Here is a 17,610-nt window from a genome sequence, read left to right on the forward strand (position 1 = left end):
TATATATTTTTAAAGATAACACACGCTGAGTACTCACTGAATTGCAATCATCCCTTCACACAAGAAAGAGTTGCCAGCAGCCGAGCTGATTACATGACCACCCCGACTGGTAGTGTTGAAGACACACACACACACACACACACACAAAAACTTGAGCTTACATATTGGCAGACAACACACTGTTATAATGGAAGGTGGACAGGATTTATTCTCATTTTAATAGGGTATGATTGTGGGTACCCCAGCAATAGGTGCGTCAGTAACTCAGACAACAATACTTGTCGGATACAGCCGTTCCTGTATCATGAAGGTGTACAAGGAGTGGGAAGAGAATATGGTAACAGTTTCCAAGAGATGGAACTGCAGGGGCGTACGGAAGTTTAAAACGTGGGGTGAGCGTTACGTCAAACAGCCCGCGGCAGCAGTGCCGGATTCAGGGGGGAGGAAACTTACCCTCCAGAAGAGGAAACTTTTCTTTGGAGTTGGAGCTTTTAAAACTAGCTCTAAGTAGCAGTATTACAACCCTTCTCCAGAAGCCCGTCCTGGATCCGCCCCTGCGCGGCAGCCAAACGAACCATTAGTGTTCGGGAATTGAGTGACCAATACAATGGTGGGTGCAAAACACCCATATCCCACGCAACTATACAGCGTATATTGGCACGCATGCAGTTCCACAGTAGACGACACACTCGTCACCCACTCCCTATGACTCGTCATCGCCTACTTCGTCGCGCTTGGGCACAAGAACACGCTTATTCGACCATGTATGATTGAAAAAGGGTGTGTTGGTCCGGTAAATCACGGTTTGTGCTACTCCTCTAGGACAGATGTGTGCATGTGTGGTGCCAACAGCACAAAGCTATGGATCCCTCGTGCATGATGCGTACTGTACTGGCAAGTGGGAGTGGCTGTATGGTTTCGGGATGCTTCTATTGACATGGGCTATGACTGTTGGTGTCTATGGACAGCAGCAAGATATCCATTGTATACTAGCTGGTGATAGAGAATCACGTACACACTACAATACAACACTTTTACCCATACGAAGACGACATTTTCCAGGGCGATAATGCATAGGATATAGGTGTACCCGCTTGGCTGTATCTGCTTGGCTTGAGGAACATTCCACAGAGTTGCAGCATATGAATTGTTCCTCTAACTTACTGTATCTTAACCCTATAAAACATTTATGGTATGTTGTGGAACGAGCTCTTTACATCATGACTCCTGCACAACCTCCTGTGAGCTTATTGTGGGATGCCATTAGGAATATATTTTGTCAGATTTCCGTGGAAACATATTAGCAGCTACCAAAAACAGTGCTACGCCGTGTCCAGGCCGTACTCTGAGCAAAATGTGGACAAACAAAGTATTAGGTAGGTGGTTGTAATTCAGTGAGCCCTCACTGTAAGTGAGCATTCTTTTTCGGATTTGTATCTATCAATCAATCTTCTTTAAATTGTTTTTAAGATATTTGTTCCTATAAACTTTTATTAAGAGAGTATTCTTCTTTTAATTTGCTTCCTACTTGCTTAATAGTTGTTATCGTATACATTTCCATCCACAGCCATGTTTATTTCTCTGTACTCATCTAAGGCTTTTTTTAAAAATTGTTTTTATTCATAAAAGGTTATTATTGTTTTTAATGACTTCCACGAACAGAGTATTTTTCTGTAGATTTGTTTTCATCTCGTTTAAAAGAATCTATTCTTCTTTACATTCACTTCCACTTGTTAATATTAGTTTCCATTCTTCAGATTATCATTTTTCACATTTGCTTCTAATGTGTTCAAAATTCTTCACAATCTTTCCACTCACTCAATGTTCTTTTTCACATTCATTTCCACTTGCTCAATATTCTTCATCATCTTAGTTACCATTCTTCAGATTATTATTCTTTACATTTGTTTCTAATGTGTTCAAAATTCTTCACAATTTTCCCACTCGCTCAACATTCTTTTTCACATTCGTTTCCACTTGCTCAATATTCTTCTTCATATTAGTTACCATTCTTCAGATTATCATTCTTCACATTTGTTTCTAATGTGTTCAAATTTCTTCACAATCTTTCCACTTAATATTCTTTTCTATATTCGTTTCCACTTGCTCTGTATTCTTTTCTTTTTCTAGTTTCTAACCGCTCAGTATTTCTTTTCACGTTAGTTTCCATTCGCTCAATATTCTTGTTCACATTAATTACCTCTCACAGAATATCATTCTTCACATTCCTTTCTGACTTGCTTAATAAACTTTTTCATATTCATTTCTATTCGCACTGCATCATTTTTCACACTTGTTTCTACTTACCTCCTTCTTAATATTCGGTTACATCTATCCAGGCATATGTGATAGTAACAAAAGTACTGGACGCGACTTAATGGAGTTATAGCATTCAGAGGAGGGAGATACTTTCGCTACTGACTGTACATGCTTTAAAATGATGTTAACATTAAATTCTTTGTATTTTTTAAATTGTATACCTTGCTTTTGGGTTTACTCCACATCATAACTTAATTTTTTGCAATAAATAGGTAGAACGATTATTTTGGCCGACTTTTTTAATGAAATCAATCCCTTATTTTCTTTATGCGTACTGATGACTCTAAGTGGCTATACATATTCCATTTTTATTATATTGAACAAAGGTGTATAATTTTAGACTGGTAAAAGTTACACATTGTGCCGTTAGATGGCAGCAAACGTCCTGCACGTGGATGACACCTACCGGACGAAATCGAAACTTCTAAACGTGTTTCCTTCTTTTACTGTCTTTAGCAGAGTATATTATTTGATATAATTTCTAATGTTTTATATCCACGAATACCAAGAAGACAGTAAGGTGTGCTGTATGAAATTTCACTCATGTGTATCATTAGTTGTACTAGAGACCTGCATGGCCGAAGTTTTGGCCCAAGCCTACTCCTGTCCGAATGAACCTGGGCTCGGCCCAGCCCGGACGCGGAGAGTTTTGAAAGTTTTTGGCCGGAGCACATCTCGACCGTATAAGTTTCAAAACTTCTTGTTCCGAACCCGGCCCGGCCCGATAAGCAAGCAGCCGCTAAGCAACTGTAACTCTAAATATTGCATTGTAACTGTAATAACTATAAATATTACATTGTTTTTGTAACACCTTTCACTCCACCTGCGTGCACACAGGCTTCACCATTTGACTTTATTACTTATCGTTTAACGAATGTCAGTAATTATTAAAAAAAGTGCAGTTAATTGACCCGAGCACGGCCCGAACTTAAGCTAGGCATGTGCAGATCACTAAGTAGTACAGAATGTCTGCTAGTCTGGAAAACTTGGAAAACCTGGAAAAGTCAGGGAATTTTATAATTTCTGGACCAACTAGGGAATTTTCTGTATATTCTAGAATTTTTTTCTAAAGATAGGTTTACGATAAGTTTATTTCATTGCTTCAACATTTTATCTACACAATGTTTGGGAAACAATTTTTCGCTATAGCAACAGTCATTACACAATGAAGAACTCTTGCATCTGGTGCTCGTGATTTATGATATACGTTAAAAAATCTTCTTGTATCCAGGGGAGTAGCTAGGCTACTGCAACCGGTGACCCCCAATAAAGTCCTAAATAACGCTTGCTCTGATCTTGTTGATTTTAATGTAGCGATAAGTGAGAGACTAACTGTTTATGATTAACTCTAATTTATAACTGTTTATGATTAACATAATGAATACCTAATTACATTTCTATTCCATTTTCTGTTAGATTTAAAACTCATTCCATTTTCTGTTTTGTTCTGGGAAACCTAGAAAAGTCAGGGAATTTTATTTGTCTGAAATAGTAGACACGCTGTTGTACTCAACACTGTTGAATGTTCAAATATATTACCCCTCTTAGGCCATGGAAATTCCAGTAATTGATATGTTCCGTCTCCTGCCCGTCGATAAATAAGTAAAACCAAAAAATAATCCGTACATTTATGAACGAAATTGATTCTGTAATCGATAACAATTTTTAAGTGCTTCTCATACGAACACTTTGTGTGTGTATGTACAATATATATGTGTTTGTGTGTTATGCCTTTCAATAGTTTGATGTTAATACATGTTTCTTGTATTTTGTAGGACTGGCCAACGAAAGAGAGGCAGAAGCCGCCATAAAGGTCGCTCGATTGACCCTTCCCGCCCCAGTAGTTCGCAAAGTAGCTCTGACCTCTCCAGTCCCAACGAAACATGCTACAGCTTCGTTCGTAGAGCTCTACAGGTAAGGCTCCTGAAATATTGATGGATGAATAATGATTTTTTTAAATGTGAGATGCAGGGCCTTCGCATGGGCGGGGCGATCGGGGCGATCGCTCCGGGCGCCGCGAACAGAGGGGGCGCCTGGACGACAAATCAACATAATTCAAGGAATTCAGATTATGTTGGTAAATATTTTTTTTTCTAAAAAAATAATGTTAAATCAGATATTTTAATAATGATCAGGCCACGGCTAAGTAAAATTCATTTATTTACTTCATAAGGACAACACAACAGGCTTAATGCCCAGTTTATGCTTAATGCTTGGTGTCGTGTAGATAATTATCTATCATACACTATTATACAAACTCAAATATACGCCGTTTAATTATGCAGAAGTTATTGCTTGACAATTGTTTTGAACCTGTTTACGGATATACTAAATACATCTACTACATGAAATATAATTATATTGTTATATGAAGCACACATTCTCTACAGAGAAGACTTATGTAACATGTTAGTTCTTGTTTTTCTACAATAGAATGTCCCTGTGTTTGCTGTTCTAGTCTTACCTATTGAGACAAGTAATAATAATTCTGAAACTAATTCTAGACAGTCAATTTTACCGTTTAATAATTTATGCAAGAACAACAAATCAAAAACCCATCTCCTTTTTTCTAATGTTTGAAAACTAAAATTCGTTACTATGTCTTCGTAGAGGATAGACCCCCTATACTTTGGGTAGAAACCGGTTTCTTGTATATAAGCATTTTTAAAAATTTAAACTGCATATTTTCTATTACAGAGTATTTAGTGACATTGGGTGTCCAAACAGTACAACAGTATTTTAATTTTGACCTCACATACGAAAAATATAACCTTATAAATGTTGATTCTTTGTAGAAATACTGTTTTATCCTATAAATTAAACCTAGGTTTCTATATGCACTACTCCTTATTGCGTCAACGTGTTGGGCAAAGGTTAATTTGCTATCAAATATAACTCCTAGATCTTTGATAGTATTTGGGGTAGACAAGGAAGTGCCACTTATTGTATAGGTAAAGTTAATTGGATTTTCTTTCCTCCTTAAACATACAGATTTAAATTTGGACACATTTAGGACTAATTTGTTCTTATAACACCGTATTTGAACTCTTTGTAGATCCTATTGAACTTCCCTGCGTTCATCAATTGAACTTACTTTGGAGTATAATTTGAGATTGTCGGCAAAAAGAACTTAATACACAGAATTAATACTTAATACAAGAAGTTTTAATATACAGACGAATTTCATTAATAACAAGAAGAAACAACATGGGACCTAGATATGGTCCTTGAGGGACTCCCAATAGAGTATTGAACTTGAAAATTACCGGTAATGTGAAACATCGTCTAGGATTATTCATCTGGAACTCTCTCCAGCCCTTTGCGAGAAGAATTTTTTAAATCTTGGAATTTAATATTTGTATCGTTATTTGTATATTCTATGCTATTACTATGTTGATGTGTATCAAGTTCAAAGTAAATAAGAATAGCACTCGATTCCAATAATTCAAAACCACGTTCTCATTAATTTTTATTCTTTAACTACCAAAGCCATTCACTTTAAAAAATTGACGTAATACCACTTCTTTTATCTTACATTATGATCTTACATTCCATATTTAAATATAATAAACTCTGATTGTTTCTTATAACACACTGGGGGAGGGAGGCGCCTTGGAATTCTCGCCCCGGGCGCTTAAAACCCCGGGCCCTGATGAGATGTATGTGTACATCGGAATATGTCATACTCATATGACTCCCCATAAAGAAAAGAAAGAAAGAAGGGGTCCGCGGTGGCTTAGTGGTAGAGCGTTCACCTCTGGTGCATGGGGCACCGGGTTCAAACCCTGCTCCCGCCAAGTGAACTTTGTGGTGTGCGTGGGTTTGCTCGGGACTCTCCGTTTCCTCTCACTTTCTTCATTCCACCATTTCATTCATTACTCATCATCACCGTCTCCTTTAGCCTAACCGGCATAACTGTGGGACGTAAAACTCAGAAATTTCATTTCATTTTATTTCAAGAAAGAAAGAAAAGGTGAGATATTCAAAATTGACTTTTACATGGTGTTATTAAAGCTGCCATGACTGTTCTGACACCTAACCCTTGTCATTAAGATAATAAAAAAACGAAAAAGTAATAATAATAATAATAATAATAATAATAATAATAATAATAATAATAATAATAATAATAATAATAATAATAATAATAATAATAAATAGTGAAGTAATAATAAGAGCAAATAAACATAATAAATGTAAACAGTAATATATATGTACCTATATACAAAGTGTACTGAGACAACACATAGGAACTTATTGGAATAGAGCCGAACATTCAAATTTAGTGAAATTTTGAACATTCTTTAAAACAAATATGAAATTAATCTATGAAGTTTGATTCAAACTTAACGTTATAGCAAAGTTGTAGTTGTTGCATGTCGATATATATAACGATATGGCTGTAACAATTTTATTTTTTTTAACTTTTTTTTTTAATACCACAATCCTGGAATAATCTTTGTGCAGGCTATATTCTTCAACAATTTTGTCAGTCAGTTAGTAGAAACAAGATTGGTTGCCGAAATCATTCCAGAAAAGGAACCACACAGTAAGGATTCCTAGAGTATATACACGAAGTTACTGATTCTTCATTGTAACAAAAGTATTCCAGATTTTACTGTGCTAAATATATTTTATTGTAACAATGATGAACAATACAGTAGGTCTTCTTTGAAACGTGAGTTAAAATAAACAAGACATGGCTGGAATATCAAAAGTTTAACTTAAAAAAAAAAAAAAAAAATACAAATCTCCGTGAAATTTTGTGAAACATATATATAATTACTTGTCAAATACAAATTGTGAATTTTCGGCGCCATCTTTGTCCGAGCTTTTCATCTATAAAGTTAAAGGTCTTTTATAGGTTTTACGATAAGTTAGACAATACATGTAAATTCCTGAATCAGAAGATTAAATCTGTAAGTTAGGTTCTTCACTTCTTAAGCATTCATTCCAGTGCCCCCCCCCCTCCCTCTTTTGTGAAAACAAAATGTGTTTTGTTAAGTATTAGCACTTTTGAGTTTGGATTTAAATTTTACTAATGAGTAATATTTACGGCATAATTTTGTGTGTGTAAAAAGTTTTGTAAATTTTGTTGATAAATAATCAACAGGTATATAATTACTTTTTCACTGAAAGTTATCTTTATGGCTTTGTATAATGTCGTCACATGACTTGAGTTTAATAAAATGTCTGATACAAAAATATTCGATATAAATTTTTAAATAACTTAAAAAGTGTTTAAGCACTAACTACTTTGTATTCGAGAAACATGTTTATAAAAAACAAATGAGACTAGTTATGCCGAGTACTCTGTTCCGTACTGGCAAATGTTTTCGGAATAAAACATTATTTCCATCTATACATTATTTCGATAAAAAAATACTGAACTACAAGGAATTATAATTGAAAATTTCAGTGGTTATGGCATCAAAATCACTCAAAGCCACAATACTTCTTTTCATCATATTAAACATTATTAAGCCAAAAACAGAATATATGTACAGTTGGGTTATTTAGGTGCTATCATTTACAGGAAAAGTGAAAAATCTGTAACCACATTTTGCCGGAAACCCTCTACTAACCTCCTTTTTTATTTCCACAAGAACTGTCGATAGGTAGAGATGCTTATTTTTGTAGATTTTGTTTTACTCAAAAAAAAAAAAAGTTTTTAGGAAACTTGTCAGGAATCACAAATATGATATGTAAAACAATTAATAAATATTGAGACGTGATCAGATCACACACACTCAGACGGATTTGTCAGGATACTAAGAGCGACGTCAGTATGTTGAAAATATACGCTTGACAACGAAAGAACAAGACTAATATATTTCTGTTTTGGCCTCATAACTCTCTATCTACAGATTTTTTTGGCAATGTTTCCTATATTAGTGTTGATTGGATTAATATTACATTTATTTAACACTTTAAGTACTGCCTTTCCCAAGAATGCTGGGCATTTTTACAATCTTTTATAAAATTACATCTCAAAATCTAGAAAAGCTAAAATAATACAATATCCACTGTTTGAAAGCTTAGAGCTTACTCTTTATTCTTATATACAATATTCTGTATTCCAACCACAAAACCATTACAAATCACAAATAACATTTACACATAGTGCAAGGAAGATGAATAAGAATATGAGAATTATTAACTGAGGTTATTTGCCTGACATATCTAATATTTCTGTTGCTACATAGTCTAGATTATTCCTACAATCATCCAATAATAACTCTCTCTCAAACAAATCACCATCATTGTCCGCTTCTAAAATGAAGTGTATTCAATCGTCCGATAGGCTCCTTCTCGCCTTCCTGGCTAGTTTTTGAACCATGGCGGTAACAAGGTATTAGGATCTTCAGGCTATCTATTGACGAAAATTCCGAACTACAAAGTCCAAAGGATATTTCAAAACTGCTAACTCCGTATAATAAAGAGAGCAAAACCATTGAAATACATTTTGAATCAAATCACGTATAAATACGAAATCCGCAGTCTACAAAAGATCAGCTACTCCATTAAAATATGGAGTTAGAACTCAAAGTGTTAAAACAGAAGTATTGAACACGTGTACTTTTAAATAGGATATTACCGAAATAAAGTATTTGTACATTCATCGATAAGCGTGTATTACAAGTAGGAAAGTAAAACTTCTGACAGTTGATATATTTGTAAGAGTTCGATGATAAAGTATAATAGTTTAATTAGTTTGTAATAGTTTAACCCATTGAAAACTCATATTGTCTGTGAATATTAATATTTGGTTAACGAGAGATTTGAATTAAATTTCGATCTGTCTCATTGTGTTCTGTTTTTTTAATTCCAGAAACTTGCTGGCGGCAAAAGATCAGGCTCTGGACATAGACCATGGTTTCTACAGACCCTTGATTCCTCCAAACCATGGGGCTCTTGCACCAAGGAACCACCACATACACCAGAACTGGATAAACAAGACAGTTTAGGCAACATTGAGGACTTGCCAATCGAGCTACGACGGCTAGAGGAAGATGAACCCACGATTGTTACAACTCAGCGCCGCCAAACATTTGCTTGCCAAGCACCGGTCCATGAAACGGTGACCTTGAACCAGAAATCGAAGAGTCTAAGCGATATTCTAGGTGTTTTGTCGACTAGCTTGCTCCGTCCACGGAAAACTAATGAGGAAATTTCGAATTTAGTGAGGTCTCGGTCTAGTTTCTCAAGTCTAGCACCACTAGGGGAAAACGAACCCGGCGGGAGTGGAACTGGGACACAATTTACGTCTGTTACTTCGTCAACAGTTACCAATATTACCATTACCGCTACTACAACTACTACGACAACTATTGTGGTGAGCACAACAACGACTACAACCACGTCATCAACAGCAACGGGTGGAGGTGGAGGTCGCCCTGGAAGACCAATGCTAGTCAAACAAAAGAAATCAATCCATGAATCGGATGGCGAAGAGGAGGAAGAAGAACACGCTGAAAAACGAGACACGCTGGCTGAGATGAGGAACATCGTAAAATCTTTACCGGAATTCAAAGTTCGTGGTGATTTTCCAGCTCGTTCCATGACGAAGCGAAACATCTTTAAGCAAAGTTCTTTAAATGAGGAACTCATGTCAACAGATCGGCTTCGTGAAAAAGAACGCGTTCGGCAGAATATTCAAAAACAAGCGTCTCTCAATGAAGAATTGATATGCAACAAAACACGATCGGATAAATTAGACAGTATTCGAGAATCACTTTTCTCAGCTAATAACAAAAGGTTTCAGATGCTGAAGAACGGTTTAACGAAGCTGAAGAGCACAAGTATCACGAAGAGTGAAATTAAGAAAGACACAAAGGGACAGTATTCGTTCAGGAACGGGTTTGTCAGGATGTTACAAAGCTGGAAGAGTGATGTCGGTGTGCTGAGTACAAGTACAGAGAGCACAAGTAAAACTTCTGACGGCAACAATGACGAACAGAGTGACTCATCGAGTGCCTTTCATGACCAGAATAACGCGGAGAAAAAATCATTACAACCTTTATTTAATCGTAAAGAAAGAAACCCTGCAGCATTACGGGCTTGGGCAAGCCAAGGTGATAGTGGAGATTCACTTGAATCAAGCTCACCAAAGAGAAAGAACGCAGACGATGAAGAACCGCGTGAAAAGGAACGGCGACCATCGAAGGAAGATGGATCTGATTCCTCCAAAGACAGCAGTCTTCAGAGCGATACTAGTGTTGATTCGGAGGACAGTTTTGCGTCAGTTATATTTATTCCAAAACCGGATCCTAAAAGTAGTGAACAGGAAGACGAGCAAGCACCACCAAAATCTCCGTTGAAAACAACAACCGAATCAAAAGCCGGGACTAGTGAACAGCAACCACCAGCAGACACAGAAAAACATAGCAACGACAACAACAATAATAACAATAATAACAACAATAATCATAATAATAACAATGAAAAGAAAGAAATTGACGACAAATTATCATCAGGTAATAATTCTCCGCTCGAGGACGAAACAGAAGATACTTTTGTAAAAATCCAGGAATTAGTACGAAAACACTGTTCTGAATTACAAGTAGACGTTGTAGAATCTCCTAAGAAAGTATCGCCGACTTTACCGCCTCTTATTTTTCCTACTCCAGAGTATCCTATTGTTCGAAGGGGATCAGCTAAACCAACTCAGTTACCTGCGCGAACAATCCCTAAATTTCTGAGTCTTGAACTTTTTAATCCGGAGACGGACGATCTAGACAGTGATTCCAGTGGAGTTTCGTCTCCGGACTCTGTAAGTAGCGTGATCAGTGTGATGAATGAGGGGCCAGAACAATCTTCCCAGTCTGATCTTCCAGCACCTGAAGCAAGTTCCTCGTCAGATCGAATAGAAAATGTTGAAAGTAAGTAATAGTAATATTTTAGGACATTCATTTCTTAACTAACAATAATTTTGCTTGCATAATGTCAATCTTGTAATGTTTACTTAAACTTCCTCTTAATTAAACAGAACGTGAAATAAGCGATAGATTAAAATAGTCCCCATGCCGTAAACGTCACCAACACCTAGTGGTCCAGTTGCCAGTAAATGTGGATCGTCGATATAGCGACGCGTCAAAGGATTGCTGCTAGTATGCCACTGGCGGCAGGGTTATGTCTAGTCGAAACTGATATCTAGAGTCGGCGTGATGAAGTTACCACCGCTTAGCAGCGAGAACTTCATTTTGGTCCGCGCTCATTCGATTCGTCAAGAAGAATCGCGCAGGGACCAACATGAACTATCGCCAGTCATGTACATGCGGTTATTATTATATTATTTTTTCCTGACGAATTATTCCTAAAGTGAGTTCCAGGAGTCAAGAGTAACCCCTGCTTGTACATCATGAAGTGAAAAGTCTTGAGAAGAGTGCGGAAAATTGTAGGCATTTAGATGGAAACTAAATACATACAATTTAGTCGCGGACCATTAGAAGGTGCATATGGGATAAGTATTAAATAAAGTAAATAGAAACGCATCATTTCGTTACCAAATTACAAGGCAAACGCATTTTATTATATCCCAAAAGGTTATCGTCAAGTATTCATGATTAAAGAAGCACCCTGATTTGACAAATTAAGAAAACTTCAACAATTTATCCCTCTACAAGCGAGGTTTTCTTCATCGCCTGCGTGGCGAATTCGTAAGAACACGCGCCCAGTAATTATAAGGTTGATGGTTGGCGCCAATCTCTGGGTTCCTTTTTTTTTAGTGTTTTAGACTCACCTTAATGTAAACAAATAACACATATAGGCGATTTAACATATTTTGGAGGAGTAATTATGTGTTTCATTGGCGTTTCATCGCGTCTCCACCGGTGGTGGGCAGCTTGTGGTATAGTTTTCGAAACGAAAATGGGGCCACCCCGGATCGTCGCTGCGGGGCCACTTATGTTTGGCGAGATGTCGCTAGTTGCCCATCGGTAGTCCACTGACGCTTACAGCATGGGGCTAATACACATTGAATTATGTCACTATTTTGCATCTATAGTTAATCTATTTCCTAAAATCTTTTACATATTACACTCTAATTTTTGGGACCATGAATAGTTATTCCTATGCTGTGGATGTCCTTGATTTCTTTTATTGCTTCTTCGAAGTAGGGATTAAATAAAATTGGTGGCAGTGAGCATCTTTGTCTAACGCCTTTCTGAATTGCTACTTCTCCTCTTTCTCTCCTTCTACTCAATTGTTGCCTTCTGTTCTTTGTATAGGTTTATACATTATTCTTCACTCCCTATAGTTTATTACTGCTTAATTCAGAATTTTAAACTGTTTGTTCCATTCTACATTATCAAACGCTTTTCTCAGGTCAACATTTTGCTACGTAAATTGCTCTTCCCACTCGAATTTCTTCTTCCAGTAATCCTCTTAATGCACTATTGCTACATTTGTTCTTGTTTTCTTTCTGAATCCAAACTGGCCATTTGCTAGTACTACTTCTATCTTGAGTCCAATCTTCTATAAAGTAACTTTGTCAAGAGTTTTAAGCATACGTAAGGAAGCTTATAATACTGTGATTCTCGCATTTATCAGCACCTATTGTTTTTAGTGTTGCCACTACCTTGCTAGTCTGGAAGTCTGTAGACCCTTCTTTGTAAGTATTGTTAATTAATTTATACAAACTGTCTTGAACTTTGTCAACCGTACTTTGTATGATTTCTGAGACGTAAAAGTACACGATCCAATAAAACTTGAATAAAAACTTCAAAGATGTGAAAAGTATTCAATCCAAGAAAATTTGAACAAGAGTCTCAAAAAACGTGAAAAGTACCTGATCCATTAAAACTTAAACAAGAGCTTTAAAAGGTATGAAAAATACACGATCCGTTAAAACTTTAATAACAGCTTCAAAGATCTAAAAAGTACTCAATCCAATAAAACTTGAACAAAAGTCTCGAAAACGTGAAAAGTACCCGATCCATTAAAACTTGAACAAGAGCATTAAAGTCGTGAAAAGTACACGATCCAATAAATCTTGAATAAGATCTTCTAAAACGTGAAAAATATTCAATACAATAAAACTTGAACAAAAGTCTCAAAAAACTTGAAAAGTACCTGATCCATTAAAACTTGAACGAGAACTTTAAAGTCGTGAAAAGTACACTATCCAATAAAACTTGAACAAGAGCTTCTAAGATGTGAAATGTATTCAATACCGGTATAATAAAACTTGAACAAAAGTCTCAAAAAACGAAAATAGCTGATCCATTAAAACTTGAACAATGAATTTAAAGGTATGAAATGTCCAAGATCCAATAAAACTTGAATAAGAGCTTCAAAGATGTGAAAATATGCAATCCAATATAACTTGAACAAGAGTCTCAAAAACATGAAAAGCATTCGGTCCATTAAAACTTGAACAGAGTTTTAAAGGTATGGAAAATACACGATCCAAAAACTTGAACAAGAATGTCGAAAACATGAAAATTACATTCCAATAAAACTTGAACAAGATTTTCAAAGACGCGAAAAGTGCACGATCTAATGAAACTTGGACAGTTGCTTCTCTGTATGCACTTAAAATATACAAAAGAGTGTACTTAGTAAAAATGGTGTTTCAGGTGGAAATACATAGGTTGTAAGTATAAGATTTTCAGATATGCTTCCTCGGAACTCTATTTGTTAACACACTCACCCGGCGCAGAAAACTCAGGTTTAATTCTCAATGGAAATTCACACATTTTGGGTTTCATATTAAGTTATAAGTCTACAGAATATTGGAACCAATCAAGATTGGAAGATGATGAAGAAGAATATTGGAGCTACACATAAAAATGACATATAGCTAGGAAATGTGATGTATGAAACACAACACCAATAGATCTAGGCAGATTTTCGAGTTCACTATCCAGTCCACTAACTGATTAAGTAGTCCAGTTAAAATAGATTTTTTCAATCTTTCATTACAAAACGCTAATAATTTTAAACAAATAAATCAACATCTTAATTAACATATTAACGTGTGCTACAAATTTCAAACTGGAATAACTCAGTATTTTAGAAACTTTTATGCTTCAGGACAGCGTAGCTCATCAGAAATTAGTAACACCGTGTATTAAGACAACTCAAGAATAAATTTTACGAATTCATTAGGATAAGAAATTAAATAATAGAAATCGATTTCTTTGGATATTTCGACATCAGCTATCAGGACTCAAAATCGTCTTAATTACAAGAATCTACTAAATTGCAATAGCACAGAAACTTAATCCAACATCATAAATAGATGTAATACTGACTGGATAATTCAGCTTTGATGATCTCCTATAGTTGTCTTTTCACTATCAGATCTTAATTTCAGCTCCCCGGGTTAGCTTCTCTTATCAACCAGCACCATCCCTTTCCAGGATTCGCACGCTTCCTGGTTGTAGCGTAGAGCTCAGCTCAGGTCTTCTTATGAAATACCTTACTTTGGTATTTCCTTATAGGAAAACTTCCTATTAACTGTGGTGTGGTGCCTACGTTATCTGTTTTTATTTCCTTAAACAAATAGTTTGATTATCGCTTCCTTATTTTACAATAGCCAAAATAAATTTCCAAAATACCTGTTTGAATTTTGCGTACTTTGCAACATTATGATTTCCTTGGAAGAACGTTTGAATTATTAAAGATGAAGTACGTTTCCTGTGTCACAAATATGGATTATTTTTCTTTGTGGTTCTCTCGAATTACGATTATTTTGCTTACTTATATTTACAAAAGAGGAAACATATTAAGTCTGGTCATTAACTTAAAAATAAAATATGTATTTTAATGAACCCGCAATAACTTATACACTTATAAATGTAGAATAGCTCTGTCACGACTATATTGTTAGCGCACGCGCTTTCGGCGCCGGAGATCCGGATTCAATTCCCGCTGAGAGATCATGTGGTTCGAATAACACGTTAAACAAATCCACTGGATATATAGTTTGTCTATATAAGTACACTTAAATATCGTATGTAATAAATGAATAAATTAAAATTTATAACGATAGTGGTCTCTGTGATATTCAAGCCTAAGGGTGCAGATAATCTTCGAACATCCTGTACAGTATATCCTTTCGTATAACAAATATACTCCTATATACATCAAAGATTGTTTACCTGAGTGGCGGGTCGTGATATTAAAAAAAAAAAAAAAAAAAAAAAGCCTTATATTTCCGTCAACATTGTCAAGCATGTTATGAAATTATATCTTGAACTACTGCAATTCCACATTTAATTTCTCTCTGCTGTGCAGGAAAAGGATATTTTCATCACTTAACAGGTCAAAATTAACAGGTTTGTAGGTTTGTCTGGTAAGGAAGCTGCAATCTTTGTATATTAAATTCACAGTGTTTCCATATCCACTGACATTGAAATAGATACAGGTTGTAAGATGTTGACTAATACGACAGCTAGGGAAATTTGGTACGATATTGGAAAGTATAGGATATTGTTTACTGTGATTTATGATAGTACCATTGCTTATCTATCTACCTTTATCTAAATTTACTTTTAAGTTCTTGGTCTTGATGTAGGAAGATTCATCAATTTGTGTTTCTAAAGGTAAAGAAGATTTGTGCAAAATGTTTGTTTGTTCGATAATATGCTTGGATTCACTTAGGAATTTAGATAATCCTGAGGTTGCTTGAGTTTGGTCCTCAAAGTCTCTAATATGTTTCTTGATCCTAATATCGATGGTTCTCTTCGTCATTTTTATGAAGGTTTGCTCACAATTACATCCTCGTTAATACAGGAGTTTTACCTCTTTACGTAGTAACTTTCGCATCCTGTGAGAAATGGTTTCCATAGTTAGGTGATGTTAAGGCTACTTTTTTTTTACAGTGTTTTTCATTTCTGCATTCTGTAGGGAAAACTGGATCATAATGGAAAAGTAATGGAATCTTTAAGTTTTACGTCCCATGGTTATACCGGTTAGGCTAAAGGAGACGGTGACAATGAGAAATTAATGAAATGGTGGAATGAAGAAAGTGGGAGGAAACGGGAGAACCCCGAGAAAACCTACGAGCACAGTGTTTCTCCACCACAAAATCCACGCGCGCAAGTTGGGATCGAACCAGGGACCCCAAGCACCGGAAGTGAACGCTCTGCCACTGAACCACCGCTCCCCCTAATGGGAAAGTAGCCTCTGTACGAGGAGTGATCAGAAATTAAAGTTACAAAGCTTGCAGTGAAACGTGTATATATTGTTTCATACAGCCAATAGATAGTACATACATTAGGTTATTTTTTGATATCGGTTCTCCATTGTCTCTATATTGGTTCAGGATAGTACATACATTAGGTTATTTTTTGATATCGGTTCTCCATTGTCTCTATATTGGTTCAGGATAGTACATACATTAGGTTATTTTTTGATATCGGTTCTCCATTGTCTCCATATCGGTTCAGGCACTTGTCGCATCGTGGGATGAGTTTGAAATTTGCTTCCTGATAAAAATCCTGTTCTTGCGTGTTTAGCCACGTTGTCACGAACCGTTTCATCTCGTCTGCAGAATATCGTGCACAATGTGATGAATGCTTCCGAACGACACTCTTCCCACATAGCACACTACGTGCCTGGGATGTCCCATTTTGATCCCAATCATCCCATTCGGTTCCCGGGATTATCGGGGCAATGAGAAGACATCCCATGGACGTCCGGGATTATCGGGACGTCCCAGATGGGACAGGAGGTCCGAGGGAAAACTAATAGACATCCCTTCGTGGTCCCGTTGAATATCCCGTATCCCGGGATATTAGCAGACATCTGGATCTCCCGCGGAAATCCTGTGGATGTCCTTCGAGCACATTCGGATAATCCCGGGATGTTCCGTCATCCGTTGCGGGTTCAGTCTCGCACATCCCGTGGACGTACTTGTGCTATGTGGGTTAATTGTGCCTTCAGATGGAGTAACGTGATTCTTTTGTTGTCTTAAATCAGCTCATCCAAGCGAGCTGTGTTCACATCTGTTGATGCAGTGCTGCGTCGGCCACTGCGCTTCTCATGGGTGAGGGTTTTTATTATTATTATTATTATTATTATTATTATTATTATTATTATTATTATTATTATTATTATTATTATTATTATTTTGCCAGCCGCAAACTTTCGACACCATTCTGCGACATAATGACGAGACATTACAGTCTCTCTGTAAACCAGTGAATTTCAACCGCGGTTACATATTTTGCCCACAGAAATCGAATAACTGAGCGAACTTCTTCGCGAGACCAGTTTTTGAAACGAGTCGTCATTTGTTTTTACTGACAACTAAAACTCGGTGGCGGGTGGCTGAAACTCTCG

General features: G+C 36.3%; 1 protein-coding gene across 1 annotated transcript in view; it reads left to right on the forward strand.

Moving 5' to 3' along the window:
• LOC145670464 (uncharacterized) overlaps positions 1-17,610 on the forward strand; it is a 53,483-nt gene that overhangs the window by 12,841 nt on the left and 23,032 nt on the right. The window contains exons 3-4 of the mRNA XM_081739175.1: positions 4,095-4,233; positions 9,152-11,201. Of these exons, the coding sequence (XP_081595301.1) occupies positions 4,095-4,233; positions 9,152-11,201 (2,189 nt within the window). The remainder of the gene's footprint in view (positions 1-4,094; positions 4,234-9,151; positions 11,202-17,610) is intronic.

The sequence above is a fragment of the Thermobia domestica genome, chromosome 14 (genome assembly GCF_964235325.1).
Source record: "Thermobia domestica chromosome 14, izTheDome1.hap1.1, whole genome shotgun sequence".
In the NCBI taxonomy this organism is placed as follows: Eukaryota; Metazoa; Arthropoda; class Insecta; order Zygentoma; family Lepismatidae; genus Thermobia; species Thermobia domestica.